This window comes from Dermacentor andersoni, chromosome 3 (genome assembly GCF_023375885.2).
Source record: "Dermacentor andersoni chromosome 3, qqDerAnde1_hic_scaffold, whole genome shotgun sequence".
Taxonomy (NCBI): Eukaryota; Metazoa; Arthropoda; class Arachnida; order Ixodida; family Ixodidae; genus Dermacentor; species Dermacentor andersoni.
This window is the reverse complement of record NC_092816.1, coordinates 192639721-192665108: the sequence shown is the minus strand read 5'-3', so window position 1 is coordinate 192665108 and position 25388 is coordinate 192639721. Positions and strand designations below refer to the sequence as shown.

Below are 25388 nucleotides of genomic sequence, written 5' to 3'. Positions count from 1 at the left end.
CCTTGGTTTTGTGGTATGTTGGTTCCCCATTGTTCTTGCTAAAATCAAGCATCTTGGTTCCCCTGAATCGTGTTGCTCAGGGCTCACTAATTTCTCTCACCTTAATAATGGACTGCTTATGCCTTTGCGTGGCAGACTGTCTTGTTGCTGTTAAAATTGTTAAGAGCACAAAACGTATACTACTAAAAGCCCAAAAAGTAAGCTCTTATCTACACAACTGCAGTCAATTGAAGGTGCATAATATCAAAATCACTGGACAGAAACAATTTATTCTTAACTTAATGGCTGGCATTATAAAAGTGCACAAAATTTATTTATTTATTTATTTACTTATTTATTTATTTATTTATTTATTCATTCATTCATTTTCAAGTACTTACAGTGCCCTTGCAGGCATTACAGAAAATGGTGGTAACATGTTCATGTAAGTGCAGGAAACATCAAACATAACTGAAGTAGAAACGGTGTAAAATTATATCTTCGAGCAGCATTATACATAATTACATGGGTGTCCAGTGGTGCAACCCGCCATGGTTACTTAGTGGCTATGGTGTAGGGCTGCTAAGTATGAGGTCGCAGGATCGAAACCCAGCCACGGCAACCGCATTTCGATGGGGGTAAAATGCGAAACACCCTTGTACTTAGATTTAGGTGCACGTTAAAGAACCCCTGGTGGTCCAAATTATTCCGCACTCCCCCACTACGCTGTGCCTCACAATCAAATCGTGGTTCTGGCACATAAATCTCCATAATTTTTTTTTTTACAATGGTGCATTGGTGTGCACGAGAAAAACAACGAAACAACAAACAACTAAACAAAGCATGCACAACCTAAGGAACATTCAGTACAGTGACCTTGTTAAAAGTATTTGGTGTCGATGCCTTTCCAAACCGAAGAGAAAAATAACTTTCTTGCCAATATAAGCATATCTAAAGTTGTGCACACATACTTTATTGTATTTGCACAGCAACAAAGGAGTCCTACATTCACATAAAAAGGGCCAAAGACCTGACTTTTAACAATAATCAGGGCAGTGAGCATAGGATACAAGAGGTCACGCTGTAGGTAGTGGATAAGTACAAATATCTTGGCGTGTGCATAAACAATGGGGATGAGTACCCATTGGAACATAAAAAATATGTAACGAGTAAAAGTAGCAGGAATGCAGCAATGATAAAAAAATAGGGAACTGTGGAATTACAAGAGGTACAAGGTGGTGAGTGGGATTTGGAAAGGGGTGGTGGTCTGACTTTTGGCAGTGCGGTCCTGTGCATGAGATCGGAGGTTCGAGCAAGATTGGAAATTAAGCAACAATAGGTAGGTAGGCTTGCTTTGGGAGCACATGGAAATACACCAAATCAGGGGGTGCATGGCAACACAGGATGGACATCGTTTGAGGGCAGGGAAGCTAGCAACAAGAGAGAATTTTAGGAGCGATTGAAAGAAATGGTGGGAAAGCGGTGGGCAAGGAAAGTTTCCAGTTACTTGTACCTGAGGAATGCTGTCACAAAATGGAGGAGGCGAACCAGAAAAGTGTCCCGCAAATATGTGGACAACAGCAGGGAAGCAAGCCACGGAACACCAGTTAAGAAAGAGGTTAAAGAAACAAAGAGGGGGCTGTGGAAAACAGGGATGCAGAAGAAATCAGCACTGGGAACATACAGAACTTTCAAGCAGGAAATTGCCAAAGAAAATATCTGCGATAATTCTAGGGGAAGCTCTTTGTTGTTTGAAGCCAGGACAGGAGTATTGCGGACTAAGACGTACCAAGTCAAGTACCAAGAGATAGACACATTATGCGGCGCGCATGGAGAGGAAGAGCAAATGACTGAATGGCTGAACATCTGATACCGTATTGACTCGAATATAATGCGCACCTTTTTTCCAATAAAATGGGTCCAAAAATTGCATGCATGTTAGAATTGAGTACGACCCTAAATCTGCGTTACCATATCATTACCATCGGCAATCGAAAAATGGCCACCTAGTACGCGCTTCTAGCCTAGCTGCTGTAGCTTCCATGTGCACATTTCCATGTAGTATGTGTAACCAGGCGCTGGTGTAACCTAGCCTACCGCCTGTCTTTCCGCTTTCTGCGTTTATTCAATCAGCGTGGAAGCGCTGACTGTGAAGACACGCCGAGCCCACCATGATGCCGCCTTTAAAAGTACAGTTATCATGTGCTCGGAGATGGACGGAAATTGGGCCGCATCACGGGCGTTCAGAGTTTCCAAAACTTGCGTGCAGGACTGGCGCAAACAGAAGGAGAATATTTTCGCCAGCAAAGCAACAAGGAATGGTTTCAGTGGACCAAAGCATGGCGACTTCGCCGAAATAGAAAAGCTGCTCGTGGAATACGTGCAAGAGCAGCGAGCGGCACATCGGCCTGTGAAGACCAATCTGCTCAAAATGCGGGCGATTCAGTTAGCCCTACAGAAAGAGCTAATGCGGAATGACTTCAAAGCAAGCAGGTGCTGGCTATCAAATTTTATGAAATGAAAAGGCTTTTCTCTTCGAACATGGACGGGGATATGCCAAATGTTGCCCAAAGAATACGAAGAGAAATTGCACAGTTTTCAGCGGCACGTTTTGAAGTTGCGCCATAGAAATGGCTACCACTTCAGACAGATTGGAAATGCCGATCAGACGCCGCTCTACTTTGACATGCCTGCCATCACAACCGTTGAAAAGAAGGGGGCGAAGCAAGTGCGCATTTTGTCTTCCGGCCACAAAAAAACTAGGGTCTCCACAATGCTTTGTTGCACTGCGGATGGGCACAAGCTGCCCCCGTATCTTATTTTCAGACGGAAGACGCTCCCGAAAAGAATCATGTTTCTGAGTGGTGCGATTGTGCGTGCAAATGAAAAAGGTTGGATGACCACGGACTTGGTCGCTAACTGGATTGATAACGTTTGGTGGAAGAGAGACCCGGCGGCAGTATGGGTCTGCGTGGGATGCTTGTGCTCGACGCGTTCAGGTGCTACCTTGACCAGCGCATCAAGGACAATTTGGCTGCATGCAACACCGACCTTGTCGCGATACCCGGCGGCATGACATCGGAGCTCCAACCGCTCGATGTTTGTTTGAACAAGCCAGTCAAAGATAGAATTCAGGCGCTCTACACCGAGTAGCTTGTCAGTGGCTGCCACGAATTCACGCCCGCCAATAAAATGAAGCAAGCCTCGCTGCAGGATTTTGCTGGATGGGTGAAAGATGCATGGTGCACAATCCCGTCTGCCATGGTTAACAAGGCCTTTAAAAAATGGGGGATTTTTAATGCCATTGACAGCACCAAGGATGAAATGCTTTGGTCTGTTGATAGGGATAAGGAGTTGTCTAATAGCACCGACGAGTGAAAATCTTGGCGGCAAGGTACGCCGCTTCCATTTGTGTTTTTATTCGTCGCAACTTTAATGTATTGGGAATAAATCTGTTTTTTCCAAATGAGAGAAAATGGTATTTCTATATGAAAGCACGGGGTGCACGGTATGGTACTCTATTTTCTTTGGTCACGGAAAACGGGTGCGCGTTAGAATCGAGGGTGCGTTAGAATCGAGTAAATACGGTACTTCTCTGTAAAGGGCTTCACCATACAGTTCAAAGCAAAGCAGATTGTTGTTTTACTTTACTTTTACACTTTGCTCGCACAAACTGTGTGCGCTGTTGGTGCGAATAAAGTGTTTTTGAGACAACATATTGCTTATAATAAATTCCTTCTATACTCTGATCAATGGAAACTGCAATAAAAGGAGATTGACCACAGGGGCACAGTTCTCGCAAAAGAAGAAAAGAAGCTCGACGCAGGAAGGGTTAACAGTTTAATCAAGGGTTAACAGAGCCAAAGAACAGACAAGGACACAGCGCTCGTCATTGTCTGCGCTTAGGTTTTGTCCTCGTTCAAGAAGTCACGCAGAACCAACTAGCCCAATCTTTGATGTCACTAAGTGACCGCAAATAATGTGGGTACAAAAGCTGTGCACTCATAATTGTCTCACCAGTTAGTTCAATGAAAGACTTTCAAACTATTGTTACCTGGAAGAAAAGAAGTGCAAGTCAGTGTTACAAGTGTCGACAAGCTGTTCCGAGAAGCGGATTGACTCTGCGGTCACCGTCAACAGTTATGTCCGAGGAACAGGAACCTGCAACACGAACTACAGCTCGACCGTACACTCAAGATCTTGCTTGAAAACTGATGCCGTGTTGTTTATTTTCTCTGCCCTTACAGGGTGGTACAAGTGGTGCCACAACATGGACAGCCATTTAAAATGAAACTGTAACACTCCTCCCCCCTTAGATCATTCAAGAATAGCATTATGGGGAGTATCCCTGTACTGGCTTGCGCCTTCTGGTGTTTCTTCGCAACTGAGGCATGCTGCATACCGAGTTAGGACAGTTCACAGCAGTCTCTTCTGTGCCACCAGTCACGTTTATGGCTGGCTCCGAGTTCGCAGAAACAGCCAGATGAGTATCGCACACAGTTGTCATATAGTTGTCGACGCCCGGTGCAGTAGGAGGATCAGGCGCCAATGGTCCAGCTGTTGGCACAGAGACTTCTTTTCACTGAGGACGTAGGTGGTCACCATCTTATGCCATACAGTACCATTACTGAGACAGACGGTAGCTGCTGACTGACCTGTGGTGCTCACAACACATGTAGGTACCCACCAGGCCTTGATGTAAGTTCTTTACAAGTACATTGGCTCCCACATTCAATAGTGGAAAAGAACGACACCCTCTGTCAGCATGCAGCTTCTGCTTAAGCTGTCTCAGCAGGACTGAAGTGTGTAAGCTTGGGCGAAGAACATCCATAGGTGTCTTGAACATCTTTCCCCTGAGCATTTCACATGGTGCACTGCCAGTGACTTCATGTGGTGTGGGTCTGTAACGAAATAAGAACCTTGAAATCTTGGTTCCGAATGATCCACAACCGCTCTTCTTGATCTTGTTCATGACAGTCTGTCCGACATGCTCTGCCACACTATTTGAAGCTGGATGGTAGGGCGGTACAAGCATGCGACGTATCCCATTCCGTGTCAGGATTTCCAAGCTCACATGCAAAGGCAGATCCATTATCGGACACGATGAGATTCAGTAATCCATGCTGTGCAAATGCTATCCACAATGCTGTGATGACAGCAACCGCTGACGTTGATGCCACTGGACAGACTTCGACCCATTTTGAATACGCATCAACAATGACGAGAAATGTACCGTATTTGCCCACATAATGAACGCACTCGCGTAATGAATGCGGCCCCCACTTTTCCAAACAAGAAGTTTTTTTTTTCTTTTTTTTTTTTTTCTAATCTCACATAATGATCGTACCCTGAACTTGCTCCCATGAAGTAGGAGACACACGGTATGGTTCGGCGTCTGATATGGCATCTGCCAGGTGCAATTGTGTTCGACGCCGTGTTGTGTGCCGAATCGTACCGTGTCTCCTACTTTTATTGCGATAGCAATTATATGAATGCTCCAGGTACATTTTTGCCATTGTCGTCGCCGCACACCGCATGGTGTATGTGTGAGTAAAAGTGCACGAGGAAAGCAGACGATCGCAGCTCAATCTTGCATGCCGTCTTTCGTTGTGCAAGAGGAGCCGGGGGGGGTCTGTGCTGAGGGCTGAGTTGATCGTGGCTCATACCTTCGTGCGTGTTCTTGCCACTCAGTTTGCGTTGAAGCGTATGTTTGCAAGTTTATACAGCCGTTAAAACTACTATCCTTACTTCGTGTAGCTGTCTACACATTTGGTATCATAATCGATGGTTCGTATTTTGAGCAAAACTGCCTTTTATAGATGTGGCCAAGGAAAAAAGATCGCTCAAACTTTTACCCCACATAATGAATACACCCCCCAACTTGGTGCACATATTTTGAGAAAGAAAAAGTGCATCTATTATGTGAGTAAATACAGTATATCCCAAGGGTGGGCCCACAAAGTCAATGTGAAGCCTTGCTCAAGGCCTCTGTGGCCAGGATGTGTGCTGAATGCATTGAGGTGTACGCTGGTAAGCTTGACATGTAGCACAATGCTTTACACGCTTAGCAACACCTCCATGAATTTCCTGCCACCAGGCATGGCTTCTGGCAATTGAATTGCTTTTCTCAATGCCAGGGTGCCCAGCATGAAGAACAGTCAGGACTTGGCCTGGCAGAGGTTTTGGAATAACAACTCGGGAACCCCACAGCAAGCAACCTTCATGGAGGCCGAGTTCACTGCTCCTTGCTGTGAATGGATTGCCCTCTGGTCCGATTGGAAGCCCTTCTTGCAGGAGAGCAAGAACTATGTCTCTCAGGAGTGGATCATTTCTTGTAGCCTGTGCTACAACAGATGGTGACAAGAGTCTCGGGTATGCTTGTTCAAGTATGAAGATTTCAGGAGGTGCAGGCAGGTCAACACTGTTTGTTGGCAGCGGTGACCTACTGAGGTCATCAGCATGACCTAAGTCCAGACCAGCCTTGTACACGAGCCTGTACTCGTAAGCAGAAAGTTTAGTGCCTTACTAGTCATGGTGAAGCTTGCACAAGAATGAGCTTATCAGCACTCAACAATCCCAGTAGTAGTGGTCTATGATCTGTGTAAGCAGCGAAAGGAATGCCCTATGGGTACTGGTGGAATTTCGCAACACCGAATACGAATGTTAATGCCTCTTTGTCAATTTGGCTGTAATTTTGCTGTGCACAAGCTTCTGGAGGCAAAGGCAATGGGCAGTTCTCAACCATTAGCTTCTTGATGTGTGAAAACTGAACCGATCCCGTATGGAGATGCACCAGAACTTAGACACAGTGGTTTCTCTGAATGAAATGTACTAGGACAGGAGCTGATGTTAACTGCTTCACTGTAGTGAATGCACCTTGCTCTTTTCCCTGTGGGAGGAATATATGCACAAGAAAGAGAGGACACCAAAAGGAAACTTGAAGAAATTATCGTGGCAGCAGGTCCTTCATTTTGTCGCTGAGATGTGGGCCGCCACATCGGAGGAGAGAGTGGCATGCTCCTTCAAGGGGTGTCGCATCAGAAACGCACTCGATGGCTCGGACGACAGCGACCTGCATGGTGGACTGGCAGATGCTGGAGCCGTGGCGCCAGAAGACCAGGGCAGACTTCAAGCGGAGTGCTGCGAACTTTTTTTGCTACTAAATCTAAGGAGTGTTTCGACGATTTCGAAAGTGACAAACAGCAATAACATCTATGGCCTAATAAAGTTCATCTTCCTAATAAAGTTTTAAAACCATGCGCACTGCATTTTTTTTTTGTGCGAAAAAATTTTGCTGTCGCCATCTTGAATTTTGGTGCTATTCCAGGATAGCCCCCCCCCCCCCCCCCCTCCTTTGCCAGTTATTTTGACTTACTTGGTGGGAGAGGGGAATGCTTGCTTGGAATTTTATGGTGCTTGCCCAAAATTTGTAAGCATTAACTTTTCTGAAAAGGTTTCTGATGCTTGATATTTGACTCAATATTCGGCTTTTCTGGACTCGATTCGATATTCAAATCGAAATCGACTATGTGGTATTCACACACCTCTAATTATGTAGAAGTAGACAAGCAGCAGCTGTGCACGTCCAAAGTTGTGTACGCTATAGAACAAGAAGGTTGCTAGAAGCTGGTGCAGATGGTTGTCTCTTCGGTGGTTCCAGCGTCAATAGCTATTCCATGTGGTCCAGCTGCACACAACTTCACTGCTCAACTGGAGTCAAACGAACGGAAGTCTACTGTATTCCCATAATGGCTGCTGAAAATTCAGTTGCCTCATAAATTGGTACTACCAGTTGATGTCGTTGCTGCACAAGTATTCTCGTATAATCAATGGGCCTAAAAAATTGGGCCATAAGAAATTGCTCAGTAACTACATTTTTCTTTTTTTAGTTTGTTTTACCTTAAACTACCATATTTATTCGAATATAGGCCGATGGTTTTTTTCAACTAGTCATATACCGAATTCTAGGGTTGGCTCAGAGTCGAGAAAACCAAGAAACACTTAGTATGAACCTATCCAAGCCTTGTATAATGTCACAAAACTTTAAAAAAACCTAGCGACACTTAGCAAAACCCGGAACTAGCTCCGCTGTGACCCAGCCTTGCATCACTAGAGCAAACTGCTAACTTTTCCTTTTTTCCTCTTTTTTTTTTTCTGGCTTTGGATTTTCAGGGGCTGGCTTAGAATTGGGGCTGGCCTAGATTTGAGCAAATACGGTAAATGCAAACGAAAAATTCTTCAATATTTGTGTCAATACTACATCAGGCATTTTACGATGAAATCATAAAAGTTGGTAAATATGTATGTCCCTACAAGACCCACCTGTGCCAGCAGGGCTTCCATCCAATGGGGCAGCAGTGATCCCCACAGCAGTGGCCCCTTGGAGTGCTTCCTTTCCACCAGGGTGCGCACCAGCAGACCCACCGACAGGGCAGTGCCCTGGCACTGCAAGCACAGTCGAAGCAACTTACTATGGCATCACTGGTTTTAACAATACTTGGATGCAACAATGAGCAGCTACTGCACTGTGAACTTTTGTGACTGTGTGTGCTCTGCAGTAAAATAAACCGCTTCTGTGGCATTTTTCTCAATAGTAAACAATGCCACAGAAAAATGATTGAGAAACAAACGCAAAATAGAGCATGCAAAGAAGTATTGGGAAAGTGTCGACAACGTTGTCTACAAGATCCTTTTTACGTGCGGAATATCATACATAGGGCACACAGGCTACCATATTAATATCACGTTAAGAGAGCATTGGTATGCAACAGAAATGCTCCAGTCACCAGGACATTTGGCACCACACAGCACACAACATGGCTACAAGCCCTCTCTTTAACAAAACCAACGCTTTGGCTCGCTGCAGCTCTAAAAAAGCACATGAAATCTTGGAAGCTTACTTCATGCTAAAAAAAATGACTTGGGAAACCACATTAGCACATGTTCTGTTGTGCTGAGAGAAACAGCTTTTTAACTCTTTCCTTACCACATACTCGGCATCGATCATTGATGAACAATGTTTTTGAGCACCTATTTTAAAAAAACCACCGCGCTCCTGGACTTTTCAGTAATTGCATACAAACTAGAGTTGCCGTTTGTGCATGCTTCACATTTTTACCACTTAGTGGAGATTATTAAAGAACACGCAAGTTGAAAGGTTGAAGCGCACTTGAGTGGCGCGATGACATTGACATCCGAAACCTCACACGCTCGAGAGAAAGCAGTTTCGCTTCATTCCAACGCCGCTAGAAGCAATCACTTGGACCCTTCAAGCAGTGCTCATTTGCGACATTGATGTTGTGTTGTCAGAGTTCAGCTCCAATGAAGAAACTTCAGCAGACCAACCAGGAATGTCAGCTGTTACCTATGGGTAAGTTCCGTCTACACCTTCGGTTTTGTTTGATTCCTAGAGCCAGTTCAACTGCCCTGTTGATGTCCAAAATATTTTCTTTATTTATAGTGTGTCCACTTCATTTGGACAAGACATGTTGCCACAGGCGCAAGGAAGCATGGAGTTTTGACCCCAGAGAGATCGAGGCATTGACCTCGAGATAACGCTTCATTGCGGCCCGAAGCCGCTGGTGAAATCTCTCTATATTTTCGGCCCGTTTTTGTGGCAGAAGCTGTTAGTGCTATCTGTGTCAACACCAACAAATACGCATGGATGCTTATCCTTAACAAACAAAGATACAGTGAGAAGAATGGCTCATGCAAGGACGTGACCCCTGAGGAAATAATCAAGTTCATCGCCCTCCTGCTGTACATGGGAACACTGGAACTGCTCTGCCTGCGCTTGCACTGTAGCAGAGCAAAGTTCTTTTCCAGACTTCTCTCACCAAACATCATGTCAAGGCAACGTTTCACCGCGCTCCTGGCTGTGCTGCATGTGTCTGACCCAAAAACCAACCACTGCACTGCTGCACAAAAACTGTACAAGGTGTCCTGGTTAAAAATAACTACTAACATACCCAAGTCACCAACCTTCATATGTGTCCTGGCTTCTTGAACACATCAACGATTGGTCCGAGACATTTTTCTAGCCATATTGGGAAATTTCAATGGTTGAAAGGATGGTTAAATCCAAAGCGCAGTCTGAAATTCGGGAATACGTTAGAGGCAAAACTGTAAAATGGGGCTAGAAGTTGTGGGTTCTTGCAAACCCCTACACCGGCTACACCATCCAATTCATAGAATATACAGAGAAGCATGAAAAATCTACTGCCAATGGGCTGGCCTTTGATGTCGTGACTAAGCTTTGCGACAAGTACCTTGACTGTCGGTACATTATTTATAGGGATAATTTTCACAGATAAACCTCTCTTCTCATGCAGCTCTTGGAATCTCTGATTTTTACATTGATTTGAGTGAGGAAACGGTCCTTGTCATCGAGATGGGTTAAGAGCACTTGCAAGTATGTAGGCGTTGGTTCAGTCTATTGCAAGGCTTCAGCTATGGAGGTGGTGACCCTTCCATGGCCCCTTCCATGTGAGAAAAATCCATCGGTGACTGTCCTTATTTGCATAGAAGAGTGAATTTCAATACTATAACAAAAATTTCTATGTAATCAAGAAAATTGCCAATTTACTGACTTCATTACATTGAGATTTAACTGTACTTCCAATGCAACTGTAGACAGAGGGTTGCAGGAAGGCGCTAAAACTTCAATGTTTGTCTTTTACCTGACTGTCCCTGCACAAGTGTCCATAGGACAGTGCTCGTCCAGTTTCCTATGTTTAATCTTCGATTCATTAACTCATTAACTCAAGATGGCAAGTTCTACTAGGGATGCCGTGCAGTCTATCTGTTATGAGTAATGGAGCATGTTCAATAAATTGAGGACCACAATTTGCACACATGGTATAACCAAACTTTTAAACCAGGATGTTGGAACGAAATATTTTTCATTCTGGTTTTAGTTTTGCTCCATTGAAAAGCGTTCTGTTCTGGTTCTGCTCCGATACGAAAAAGAAAAAAGAAAACAAAGAGGACCGGTAATAGTGCATAACGGTTTTGGTCACATACAAAAATTTTCGAAGCAAAGTAGGTATAAAAACATAGCATTTATTTTTCTAAATAAATGAATCATGAATTTTGAGACCATGCTCAGTGCCTTGAGTCAATCAAGGCACTGAGTATGATCCCAGAAGCAGCACATCATTGAGCATACTTGCCGAAATGCGAGACTGCTGTTTAGATAAAACTAACTTAAACGAACGGTAAAACTTCAGTAACAAAACGCTGTACCTGTAGAAAATGAAACAATAAGCTCTTCAGCGCACAAGCCCTGGCTTTTGCTATGATGCCAATCTGCTAGTGCACGAAGCGACAGGCTTAGATTAGTGGAGCCCTCAGCTGGCTGAGATTGCCTGAGATAAACATTGCCCGAGATATACGTGCTAATCCCGACGTTGCCTGAGGTCGGTTGCTTTGGATTGCAGACTTTCCCCTTGAACCGAAAAGCGATCAAAAATATTTCGGTTTCACTCCGAAACAAAATAATAAATAACGTTCTGGTTATGCTTTGGTTACGGGCAAAAACACCATCTTTTTCTTTCATTTTTCATTTTGGTTTTTGTTCCATTCCGACCCACTGATTTCAATGCATGTGAAGCTGATTGCAATTTTTCCTGTTAACCATGCACCAGTAGTCATAGATCATTCCAAGCCTACTTAAAAGAGAGAGGCTCTTTATTAGAAAAACAAAGACGTCTGCTGGAGGAAGTGACTTGTAATGAGTGGCCATGCTCTCACCTGCGGATCTTCCTGGCGCCTCTTCTCAAACCAGAGCAGCAGCTCTTCCACGTTGGACAGAGAGAGCAGTCCCTGCGCTGCACTGCACACTACGAGGCTCGTGCACACACACCGCACCTGCAACATGGGTGCCCCTTGTTCTTTCAAGTAGGCACCGCTACATCTAAATCTCATCTTCTCAATCTACTATCAAGTCAAGACACCCGTTGATTTGGCTATCCCATTCTTTCGCCACGTCTATGCAAAACTTTTTTTTTTTTTCACAAATCGTTTACCTTACCATCTTCTCATGGTCTGCAAAGAACCTACTGGCACCTTTCACTGTCCAAGTGTTCAAAATAAATACGGAGAAAAGGAATTTATAAAAAGTGTTATCACTTCGTTGACACCAGATGCAGTGTTTAAATTTATTAAAATATCTACAATGAAAAGCACTCCTGAAATTTTGACTGAGCTACACTTACAGCTAGTTGAGATGTCTGTTGCACTAATTCTGTAACATGAATACAGTAGAACCTCAATCATACATTTCAGAAAAAAACATGAGAATATGTACTAATTGGGAGAACATAGAACCACAGTCAAAAAATTTTGACGGACCCAGCTGTAGTTGACATCTATGTAATGCGAAGCATTGTGCTAATCATTTCAGCATGTGACGCCGATGCGCGCTGAGCTGGTGGGGCTTGAGCAGCTCGAGACGCATACTGTCATTTTTTCAGCTTCAGCATGCTTGCGTTTACATTCCCCAAATTTGGCCTGGGTAAGCAGTTTCTTCAAGTAGGGCATTTTGGCAGGAAGATTTAGCGTGCCCACTCGGCATGAATCGTTGCGGCACGAGAGGCCAACCTGGATCGAGCTGGTGCAGCTTGAGTGACCCTAGTCACATACTGAACGAAGAAATGGGGTTAATTTCGTATGTGAAGGTTGTGGGATCGTTTTCCACCTGCGGCAAGTAGTTTTTTCATCCACTTTCAATTCCATTGTTTATGATTTCCTTATTTCAATTAGTAAGTACAAGTAATTTCCCCTGTGTTGTTCTTGGTGTCTTTGTTTGTTGGCTTCTTATGATATGATCAATAAAAATCGAGCTCCTCGGTTAACCGCATTTCTTCGTTCATTGCATAACGAGGGTCTCGAATCCGGCAACATTGATGCCTTCAGGTAGCATGTGTGGGTTTATTGACCAGTTGCCTTCACCCAAAAAGATCACGCTCTCGTGAAGCCTGCGGCAGAAAGGATGTTCCACATCCGCCGCCAAGGTTTGTGAGTGGTGGCACTGGCTAACACTTCCAGGGTTCTACTAGGAAACATAAATACCCAAGAAAAGGGATGGGGAAATGGCGCAGTGGTAGCTCAATTGGTAGAGCATCGCATGTGAAGGTTGTGGGACCCTAGCCACGTATCGTGATTTTCCTACTGCATAGTGCTTTTAGACGGCGACAGGAAACTGAAAGAAAATTGAGCTGCTGGGTGACCTCAGAATACGATGCCAATGATGCTGCCAAAGCGAAACATGATGCCAGGGTGTCTACCATTGACATTTCCAATTTGCCGGAGTTTTCCAGATTTTCCCTGAGCTTTTGCAAAATTCCTTGAGTAACACAGAACTTTGTTTTACATCAAGACGGGCTGAAACCATGTCATCCAATGCTATCACTTTCTAGTAAGCATGTTAAAAAATTTAAAAAACGACTTAATCCGGTGTGAATAGTAAGGAGTGTTTATTTTATTCAGAAAGAAAACAAAAGAAGGGGTTAGTAAAATGCGCAGCAAATAGTATATCTTCAAAAAAAGTGTAAAGCCCATTGCAAATCAAGTCGAACATTCTCAAATATGAATAAAAAGGAGATGCATACAGAAGCAAATATTTTAGAATATGAGCTATTTCTATCAACTGATGGCAAGCTCATTGGTACGAGGCCCAAACTCTGTCACAGGTGGGATTCTCTCTCAACAGCTGATAAGTCAACCTTAACTGTCCAGACATACTCTCAGCCCGTGCACAATGCCTCAGTGTTGCGTTTCGTTACTTGAAAGAGTTTTTTTTGGTTTGACTGAGGGACACCTGCATCTCAGCGTCAGCCGACACTTTTTTTGTGCTCAAGCTCCTTCAAGGAAGCGGCGGCACGCTTTTCTTGTTCATTCCTCAATGCGCAGGTCCTTTCTATTCTCGTCCTCCTTCTACCGTGCACTCGCCCCATGGACCATTTGAAGCATCCTCTTGGTCAGTTGAAAGTCAGCTTCCGGTTTTTCGGATTCCCTAAGGGCCGTGAGAACATACGAAAATTCGGGGAGTTTGAAAAAATGAATGCATCTCTTTTACTGCCCTCAAGTGCTAAAATCGCCACAGGCACATCCTAAAAAGCTCTGAAGACCACTGCAGCTAGTACACTTATTAGGCATATCGGTGCTTGTTCCGTGACAGGTTATGGCGGGTACACACGTGTATAATTAAGGAATGCAAACTGTGTTCCGCAACAATTGCCCCTTCCCACGCTTGTTATGCTCCACCGCAATACGTTCGCCTATGCTTCACCGCGTAACATTGCTGTAAAGAGGTGAACCTAACTTTCGGGAACCGGCACTTCGAAGCCAAACGCGAGGACCACAAAACACGGCACAGAACGGCAATAAGCTTAATTGCGAACGTCGAAGAAGCTAGGCGTAGCGTTGCCGCGATGGTGGCTACACGGCTGCCAACGGATCTGCGTTCGAGAGTGCCAGTTCGAGGCGGTGGTGGTGGTTCTGATTAATGCCGTTTCGGACCTGTGGTCACGGCAAAAAGCCCGTAAAATCTGACGGCGAAGGGTTGTTACGTCAGAAATTTCTGGCCTTCTTATACATTGACTCTATGGGGCACGTGAAGGCGCCGCAAAGCCGTCCAAATTATCGGGCGTCCGGAAAGTCTATCGTTGACGATACATTAATTGGCAACTCCTCCAGCGGACGATACGGCATCAAAGAGGATTGGTTACGATTCATCTATGTTACTCCAGCCAGCATTGGAGCGACTTTCATTCCATTACGAAATTACTGCGCATTTTCCCTGATAGAAGCACAAAGTCTCTGAGTATTTCCAGACTATTCAATATGCCTGAGAATTCCCAGCTTTCCCGGTTTTTCCTATTAATTGGTAGACACCCTGAGTAACCCTTTAAATGATCTGTCTTATGGTCTGATCTCATAGAGTTTCTCACTATAACACCTAGAGGGTAATCTGGTGTCACCGTCTATGGGAGTTTCTTAAGGGGGCACCGTGCCGTCATGGGAATGACGGGATATGTGTCTGCGAGGCTCGTGTTGGCTGGTGTTGTAAGAGGATTCGTCTAAAACGTGGATATGGCTACGCAAACAACGCGTTCTTCAAGTAAAATCTTCATAAAATGTTTCCATTCACGCATATTACATCTTTACTCACCCACGATGCATGACCAAGCGAAGAAAAGCAAGAACGACGACCAACTGTTTCAAAGCGAGCGCGAACCTTGTCGTCTGTCATCCAACTTTAGCGGCCCACTGATACTTTTTACGTAACATGTAGTCGTACACACAATAAAAAGCTCTTATAGCTAAACAAAACATGTTTTCGCGTAATAATAAAGCTAAAACAGCTTTTCACGTGCTGTTCTAGTAGAAAATGAATCATTGTTACAGACGGAACGGCACTTGCCAAGCGCATCTTCAAGGTGTCCTGTCTCTACGAGAACGATGCCAATCCGAATCCACAATATACCGGCATTCCCATGCATACCACAGCGCAGCAGCACCAGATTTCCCTCTAGGTAATGTAGTGAGAAACTCTATGTCTGATCTGATCTGATCTTTAATTGGTTGGTCTGTCAGATTCTGGTGTAGGCTGTTTCTTAGCTTCTGACAGACCACCAGCCTTCATAACAAAATATTCTAATGCACTCCAAAACAAACAATATCCTACAAAAATACGACCTAATATTATCAAGTAATGAGCGTCTGAAAAAAGCGTTCCCGTATGTAGCAAAGGTTGCCTATCACTGCAACAGAAATTTTAGACATGTTAGTGCACGCAAAAGTCAGCCAACATCATTCTCTCGTAATAAAAGCATGTTGTTGCCCCAGGTGCAAAACCTGCAGGCACCTTCAAAGTGACATTAAAATTAAAAGCAACGCAAATAGTTATACACACGAAGTCAAAACTAGCCTTAGTTGTACAAGTTCGGATGTGATTTATATGCTTGAATGTTCCTTCTGTAAGAAACGATATATCAGAGAAACGGGACAATCAATGAACGTCAGATTGAACGGACGTCATGCAGTCACAGCTAAAAAGCTTCCCAAATCCGTCGCAGAGCATTTCAACCAACCAGGTCATAACATTGAACTTAAACTCTACACCTTACAGTCAAATTTCCGTGCTAAACGAGAAAGAAAATAAAGAGAATCATACCTTATCCATAAGCTCAAGACATTGCAAGCAATATGCATAAACGTTTCAAAGGGAGCTTTAGAATCTATTTGCTATGCTAAATTGCAAGCTAAAGGCAACAACACTTAGTCTGGTTGCTTAGTGTTTTTTTTTTCTTTCTTTCTTTTCCTTTCTTTCTGTCTTTTCTTTCCTTTCATTTATTTATCTATTCCATTACAGTATTTTCTTTTATAATCTTTTTTTTTTCACAAGCACTGGTTTTTGCTGCTCCTTCTAATATCACTTTCAGAGACACAATAGCCCACGACCACCAGCGAAACAGGTAACAGAGGCGTGCTGTGCACGCCGTTGACACGCCGGCTGACACACAGCCATTGACACATGACTGACAGATGAGCTTGCCACAGGCATTATGCGCAGCACTCTTTTGTTCTCAATTCTAAACCCTTGCTGCTAACACACCTTCGCTCATTGCCATACCCACCCGCCTGACACCCTCTCCCCTTTAGAAGAACCCTACCTATATATACTGTGGCAAGGTAAGCATACGTTGCCTTGAAAAAGACAAGTCCACTTATCGAAACGTTCGCTCCCGCTTTCACCTTGTTCTCATTTTGCTCATCCACTTGGCAGTAGTTACCATTCACGGAGAAAAGGACCCTCGGGAGAGGGCACAGTACACCAGCAGCTCTGATTATTGAAAATGAGGAAATTTAAAATTTAGTTTTCTCTGCTGCAGTTTGGCCTTTTCCCCTGCTTTATTTTTTTGACACACTGTCCTAAAGGGTACAATCTGTCTCCAGATACAATTTGTGCTGTAGATTAGAGGTAGAGGCGACTTCATGCTACATGATAGCACTTGGTACACCTAATGTTGGACATAGCACCAAATGACACACTGAAAATTTGCTAATTCACAAGCATGACATTACAATTAAGTAGGGGTGTGCAAATAACGAACAGTAGATTTCAAATCAGACATCGAATTGAACCAATAAAGAAATGCATATATCGAGTCAAATATTGAATATAAGAAAAGTTTTCATAAAATTGAATGTTTACAAATTATAGCCAAGAAAATACGGTGCTGCACATGCTCAGAAGTCTCCTAGCATTGCATAACAAGAATCTAGCAAGCGATCAGTAACATAGGTACATAGAACTCAAGACATACAGTACAGTCCATTCTTATTAAAGGGAAAAATTCTGGAGTTTTACGTGCCAAAACCACTTTCTGATTATGAGGCACGCCGTAGTGGAGGACTCCGGAAATTTCGACCACCTGGGGTTCTTTAACGTGCACCTAAATCTAAGCACACGGGTGTTTTCGCATTTCGCCCCATCGAAAATGCGGCCGCCATGGCCGGGATTCGGTCCCGCGACCTCGTGCTCAGCAGCCTAACACCATAGCCACTGAGCAACCACAGCGGGTCTTATTAAAGGGAACACCAAATTAGTGTGCTAGCACTGATTACAGCTCAGTTCTAGCGTATGAAGGTCTGGAAAATATTTTTTTTTATCAATAGAATTTCTGTTGAATAGACTCGATGCTTTTTTTTTCCTTCGATAATAATGAATGAGTGGGCATGGAAGTAGAGCAACTGCGAACATGCATCTAACATCTTTCCATTTCTTGGTGCAGATTTTCATCCTGCTTGCCTCGTGGCATAATACTCCCAGTGCCGCGACTGCGCAGCTGCATCCATTGCTGCTGACACCAGATGGCAGCTTCCGGCCCTTGGATTCACCATCAGCCGGACGACTTCGCTGCGAGGGTGTGGTCCCCTTTTTTTGAAGATAATGTTCCTCACCTCACCTTGACCATGTCATTGGCATCGACTGATGCATCATCTTCGGCGCATACATAAGAAGTCGGTGCCCCTGGAATCCTCTTAGTGGGCATGGAAGTACGGCAACTGCGAACATGCATAACACCTTTCCGTTTCTCGGTGCAGGTAGATTCAGCTCCTGAAGTTTTTCGCAACAAATCTGACAATTTTTGTTTTTTGCTAGTACTTCCATGCCCACAAGTGTTGTTTTCATTGTCTTGTGAACGGTTAGGGTTAGAAGAGGACGCCGTCGCTCAGTTCTTACATCCTCGAGCTAACCCTCTCATAATCCCATCAATTTAAATGCCAAAGATATTCTTGCTCATCAGCACGGAGTCTGCAGAAAATACTCACTGCCTCACCCACAACTTAGCGGGGAAGAGGCCGCCTATCGGCGCAAAATACAGACTGGGGTATTCCCCCATCTAAAATTGCTGAACGTCATGTATCCCACTCACTATAGGGCCAATTGCCCTTGATGCGGTGGCATACCCAGCCTAATACATATAACCTATGAATGCTCTCAGCGCCCTCATAGGCCAAATAGCAATGACACAATGGAGCAGTGGGAGGCACAACTTGCTCGTTCCAACTTGGCAGCACAAAAGTCCTTAATTAGTCAGGTCAGGCAGGCGGCAGAGGCCAGTGGGGCCTTGGACTGGGGGCTCCGACCACACTTCCTTAAGATCTCTTCCTGGGAAATAACGTTTCTATATATTGTCTTGTGAATGCGTTCATGTCGTGAAGTTGTTGCTAATGGCCGGTGACATATAATTGAATACCGGACCTCCTAGGGAGGAGTCTTCCCGGCAATACAGCGAGCTAGTTTCGCTTATAAAATCTTTACATGAAAAAGTGGATTCTAGGCATGACGAAGGTATGACCATGCTCAATGAAGTCAAGACGGCCCAAAATTAAATGGAACAGTAGATTATAGATATTGAAGATTGTCTTAATACAGCTGAACAAAGCATTCATACATCTGAGGCACTGCAGTTTCAAAGTGTTGCTCTGCAAGTCGTAACACTTGATCAGAGACTGAACGAATTCGAAGATCACTCACGACGTGAGAACCTAATATTCCATGGTATCGCCGATAATTCTAAAGGGACGTGGGACAAATCCGAACAAAATATCTGCTCTGTTCTGAATAACACACTTAACTTGGGTTTGGACAGGAACGACGAACGCATATCTCGCGCCCACAGACATGGCCGTTTTGTTCCTGACAAATGTCGACCTATTATTGTTAAATTTGTGTCTTTTAAACTCAGGGAAACTATTCTTGCATCAAAAAAACAACTTAAAGTCCTCTAAGGTAACCGTTAGTGAAGATTTTTGTAAAGCGACAAGAAATGTGAGGAAAAAGTTGTTTGAATTTGGTACGCAAAGCGGCGAAAAGTTTTCAGTACTGTATAACAAGCTTCATATTGGCAATAAGTGTTATGTTTACTCGGCGGACAGAGATAGTGTGTGTGAATTAGGACCAAGCAGTGAGAGCAGTATAGCCAGGTGTTTGTCTACCACTAGCCATACTGCCGCAGACACGTCTTTATCCTAGCCAAAAACGTGCTCCTAATATCTACCATCGGAATTTATCATTTCTGCTTACTAACATCCGGAGTATAGTAAACAAACGTGATGATTTATCGTCTATTATTGACTCATGCACTGCCGATGTGGTGGTGCTAACAGAGACTTGGCTTTCAAACGCTATCGGTAATACAGAATTATTTGACTGCGAAAAAAATTTCACCATCTACCGCCAAGACCAGACTGAAAAACACGGAGGCGGTGCACTGATTGCCGTTGCCGATTACCTCGTATCAAACATCATCATCGCCGCTACTGCCCTTGAAATTCTTTGTGTCTGCATGAACCTTGACTACCAAAGTGCATTATTCTGTGTGTGCTATAGGCCACCGAGCCCAACACCATCTTTCTGCGACGAATTATGTGTTGAATGATTTGGTTACGAGATACCCTTCACTGCCTTTATTTTTGTTAGGTGACTTCAATTTTCCCAAAATAGGTAGGTCTGGTCCCTTTCCTACTATCAGACACTTCCTAAGTCAGCCAATCCTTTTTGAACCTATGCATGCAGTTCAAGTTTACACAGCTGTTTTCAAGACCTACAAGATTTGGCTGCAGTACATCTAACCAATTATATTTAATTCTTACCACTGCCCCTCACCTTTGGCATGGTATTACTTACATTCCTGGTTTGAGCGATCATTGCCTTATTCACTTCGAAATAACTGTGCATACTACAAATAAAGTTAAAAGCGTCAAGAGAATTAGAGACTATTCAAGAGGTGACTACGCATCAATTAACACCGAACTTTCACTCTTCATTAAAAACTGCATGCCTACCTTCTGCGAGAAAACAGTAAGTCAAAATTGGGCTTTATTTAAGAATGCAGTCGCATCCCTAGTTAATAAGTATGTCCCACTACGCATAATTGCGAAAAACTCTCGATCACCGTGGTTCACCGTCACTCTGAAATAGTTTTTGAAAAAGAAGAAACGCTTCTTTCGCCTAGCAAAACATGTTAACACTTCCAAACGTTGGTGTGCATACGGCCATGTTCTCCGAACTTATTGATTAGCTATCAAAGAAGCCAAGCATGTTTTTCTGAAGAACACACTGCCTTCACTTTCCACAAATCCATCTAAATTCTGGAGCATTATCAAACCCGAAGAACGAAATGTCATTCAGCTTTCTGATGGTGTTGGGAATACTATGACGAGTGATGAACGCTGTACTGCCTCAAACGTCACCTTTGTGAAATCGTTTTCTGATTTAGTACAGCAATGCAGGGGGCTAGTTGGTGAACGTTCATGGTTATATTGCGCTCAGTTTTACACAGACGAAATAAGTAAAGGACAGGACGTGGACGGACGTAGCGCTACGTCTGTCCACGTCCCGTCCTTCACTTATTTCGTCTGTGTAAAACTGAGCGCAATATAACCATGAGTTTTCTGATTGTTATTTTGATGTGGCCCCAGAAGTGCTTAAGCGTGACTTTCCATGGACCCATGGAAAGTCACCCATGGACCCCATTCCCCATGGACCCCATTGTCCTCGATTTCACAGGTATTGTGAAGCTAATACAGGGCCTGAAGTTATCGTCTAGTTGCGGTGTTGACAACGTCAATTAAAAGTTTTTGAAAAATACTACTGTATATTCCAGCGTATACATGGTTCACCATTTCACCCAGTCTGTTGAACACTCCACAATGCTGGCTGATTGGAAGGTAACGAGGGTGGTTCCACTCTTCCCTTCCAAACAAGGAAATCCAAATTCTCCTCTTAACTACAGGCCTATTTCATTAACAAGCATTCCCTGTAAACTTCTAGAGCACATTATATAATCTAATCTCGTTTCTTTTCTTGAAAGCAACTCGTTTTTCAGTTCTTGTCAGCACGGTTTTCAAAAGAACTTTTCTTGCATGACTCAACTCTTGTCTTTCATTAGTACCGTAGCATCGTCTTTAGATAGTGGTTTGCTAACTGACTGTATCTTTCTAGACTTTGCTAAGGCTTTCGATAAGGTGTCACATGAATTACTCCTTCTTAAAAATAGTTCCCTGAATGCTGACCCTAATCTTTTCAAATGGAGTGAATGTTTCTTCACTAACCACTCTCAGTTTGTATCAGCTAATGACGCATTACCATCACCATGTGCCGTACCATCTGGTGTTCCCCAAGGTTCTGTTTTGGGTCCTTTACTCTAATTTATATTAATGGCCTTCAAACTGGAATGAGCTTTTCCCTCAAGCTTTCTGCTAATGACTGTTTTTTTTTTTTCACACAATAAATGATCCTAATGATAGTTGCGCTTTTCAGTGTGATCTTGACGACATATTTAATTGGTGTGAGCGACGGTGTATGGTTCTTAACCCATCTAAGTGTAAAGTTATGTCCATCTCACGCCAATATAATCCGCCCAAAACGTTCAATCACAAGATCAACGGAGTTTCACTAGAGGGTGTCCTACCTTATAAATATCTTGGTGTTCACATTACTAACACCCTACCCTGGCGCATGCACATCGAATATGTCACTAACAATGTGAACCACGCCCTTGGCTACATGTGCAGAAACTTCTCTCAGGCTCCATCCCATTTGAAGTTACTTTTGTATCAAACACTAATGTGGCATAAGCTAGAATATGCATCATCCATATGGGATCCCGTACAACTCACTTCAATCGAGGCTATAGAATCTGTTCAGAATCGCTCAGCTAGCTTCATCCTTTCGAATTATTCTCGCATAGCTAGTGTTTCTTTAATGAAATCAAAACTTCGTCTAACTAGTCTTGCAGTTCGTAGAAAAATTGCATGCCTTTTTGCATGCACAGCATTTTCTTTCATAACCAGACACTAAAACAGGATTTTTTTTTCTTCAATCCCATCACATATATCATCACGTGTTGATCATCCGCATAAAGTTGCCATCCCTAGCTGCAAAACAAATTTGCTTTTTAATATTCTTTCTTACCTAAGACTAGCACAGACGGGAACCACCTTCCGCCTCTTACTGCCTAGCATTGAAGACACGCCATCCTTCAAGACAGCCATTATCAAGCATATCATTGAACAGGCATCTGCATTATGACTTTTGCTTTTTGCTTGTACTTTATTTTTTCCACCCACCCCCTCTGTAACGCCCCTGCTGGCCCTGAGGGTATTGTAATAAATAAATAAATAAGTAAATAAATAAATAAATAAATAAATAAGTAAATAAATAAATAAATAAATAAATTATATTAATGACGCTCTGTTGTACTGAATACCAATAGGGTTCTCAGTTTAATAGTGGACCTGTGTTCTGTGGCAATCTTTTATTTATTGCATAGAAAGTTTTGTTTTGCAGTTATTTTTCCAAAATGCAGAATGGCTACTCGACATTACAGCGGGTGGGTTATCGTAAAGCGGCAACCATGTGCACGTGATGTTCAAGCAACGTGACAGGCCGACCCTGTCGCGCTGTCGTGTCACAGCATGGAGCACTCATATGAATGCAACATCATGAATAAATGTAACGACAAATTTGAATTGTTGTCCAAATAAATACAATTGTGCGTCCATATAAGAATTGCAAGCATACCATGAGACCAATGTTTTAACCAAGATGCATTAGACCTAGCTTTTATATGTTGTCGTCGCCAGCAAAGGTATCACATGGGAACAGAAGGCAGCTGTTGTAAAGGTTTTTGTGTCAGGTGTTAGGAAGTTGTGTGTTGCAGACGTCGAAGATTCTTCTGCCGTTTTGTAAACATTTCATCACATACATGGCCATGTAGTGGTTCCATGGGCCCCAAAGCCTTTTCTACGCATGTTAATGTTGTGCACCCCAATGGCCATATATTGAAGTAAAGGGCAATAATGGGTATAACGAAGCAACCAATATGACAAAATAATTTTGACTTCCCCTTCAACTTCATTACAATGTGGTTTTACTTAGCTCAGGATGTTCTGAATGAAGCATGTGATAAGAAAGAACAACAAAAAACAAGTAGGAGGCCGGCATGTCGCCACAGAGACCAGAACACCGTATGTGGCCACCCACCTCAAAGGAGCAAGCGTCTGGGTCAGCTGCATGGAGGTCCTTGCAGAAGCGCGTGCAGCTGTCGATTATCATTTGGTGCAACTCCTCATCACCTCGTGCGACTTGGACCAGTGAACACAAACACAGTGCCAGGGACAGCAGCTGCCCGGGCCTGTTAAAAGAGGTCCCCAATTCAATCAGCACCAGAAAGATTGAGTACAAAGCAATGCTGAGTCCAGCTGCAGTTCCCTTCCACTACATTCTGCAAACGACAAGTATTGGCTCTGCACATTATGATTTATGAAAACTTCAGTTGTGTGCAAACTTCAGAGCAAGCAAACTAAGCCACTTTTTCATTAGTCACACTAAAATACACAGACAGGAAGAAAGAAGAATACTCAGTTTTAGCAATTTATTGTCCAGGTGCATTTGTATTCACAACTTCAATTGAATGCCTCAATATGCCTAAGTTCAGCTACTGTATTTACACGAATCTAACACACACCTTCTTTCGGAGAAAATGGGGTCCCAAAATTGCCAACATGTTACAACTAGATACAAAACCGAAATCGTGTTTACAGCATTTGCAACTGCCTACCATCAAAGCCATCAGACGCAGCATCATTGGCAACAGAAGATGGTGACAGCATGTTTTCTTGAAGGTTGCTGTGGGTTCACTTTCCGCGTGATCACAACCTGCAGCAGTATTATCGGCCAATCACTTTCGGGACACTATCACTCTCTCAACATTTCACATGACTTGGCACCAGACGCATACGCATGTGCCACCGCCAGAGCTCCTGGCACTGTGCCAAGCTTACTGTGCACAGCGCCAGGAACACTCTCAACCGAATACTTCGACAAGTCCAATGCGGATTCATACAAAATCTTGTGAAAGTGGTAGCAGTATCTCTAAATGTGATCACTCAAGTATACCGCCCCTATGTCCCTGGTATCCATGGCCCATGAAGTGCAAATGGTGACGATGATGCGCTGCTTTTATTATAAAAGCTCATTCAAACATAAATTCCCCTTCTGTGAAGGTAAATTCAGCATGCCTTGTTTTTTTTCTTAGCATGAATGGCATGAATGTGGGAGACACGCTTTGTTTTTCTTTTATAAATAGGGTGCATGTCACATTTACATGCACTTTTATTTTCTTACTTTAAACCCGCAAATATTGGGTGCGCATTAGATTTGGGGTCGCGGTATCTTACCCTATCAAGTGGGAAGATCAGGGTGGTAGCTTCAACTATGGAAAAGAAGCTGAAGCAGTCTTGGCCTTTTCCTGGAAGTCTATGGTGGATGAGGAAGTAGATCAGCATGCTTTGAATGCAAAAACTATTCCTGGAGGCACACGTTGCTGAAGTGTTGCTTGATACCGTAGCCGTGGCACTTCTGTGCCTTTGCTGGGCTGGCAGTCCTCACATGCAAGTTGCCCCCACGGAACTTGCAGCAGCATTCATCCTGACCTACTCAGCTTTCGTAGCCATAGACTTTCCTCAGCTGTTTCTTCTGATGTACCATGGTGCTAACCCGAACCTCACCACACTCCACGGATAAGGAAGCATCGCTGATGCTTTTCGATATGCGAAGGTCTTTTTGTAGCATCTGTAACATTTCCTTCAGCCGCGCTTTTGCTAGAGTAATTGAAAAGGTCAGCTTGCCATCCAGTTGAAGATTCAGAAAGCGTCTTGTCTCAAGGACCAACGAGGAAACAGTCCCTGACGAGGCGTTCCTTGGAGTTGCCAGAGTCGCACCGGTCTGTAAGAACGAGTAGCACTGTCATGAAGTAGTCGTCGAATTCTCCAGGCATCTGCTGCCTCTTGTGGAAGCGAGCGCTTTTGCACATCAAGTTGCGCTCCTTGAT

At 43.7% G+C, this 25388-nt stretch overlaps 1 protein-coding gene across 4 annotated transcripts in view; it reads right to left on the bottom strand.

The window, feature by feature from the left end:
* LOC126524404 (focadhesin) overlaps positions 1 to 25388 on the bottom strand; it is a 392101-nt gene that overhangs the window by 80466 nt on the left and 286247 nt on the right. For all 4 annotated transcript variants that reach the window (XM_050172727.3, XM_050172728.3, XM_055067287.2 and 1 more), the window contains 3 exons: positions 23540 to 23690; positions 11731 to 11847; positions 8302 to 8424 (listed from right to left, as the gene is read on the bottom strand). In XM_050172727.3, the coding sequence (XP_050028684.1) occupies positions 8302 to 8424; positions 11731 to 11847; positions 23540 to 23690 (391 nt within the window). The remainder of the gene's footprint in view (positions 1 to 8301; positions 8425 to 11730; positions 11848 to 23539; positions 23691 to 25388) is intronic.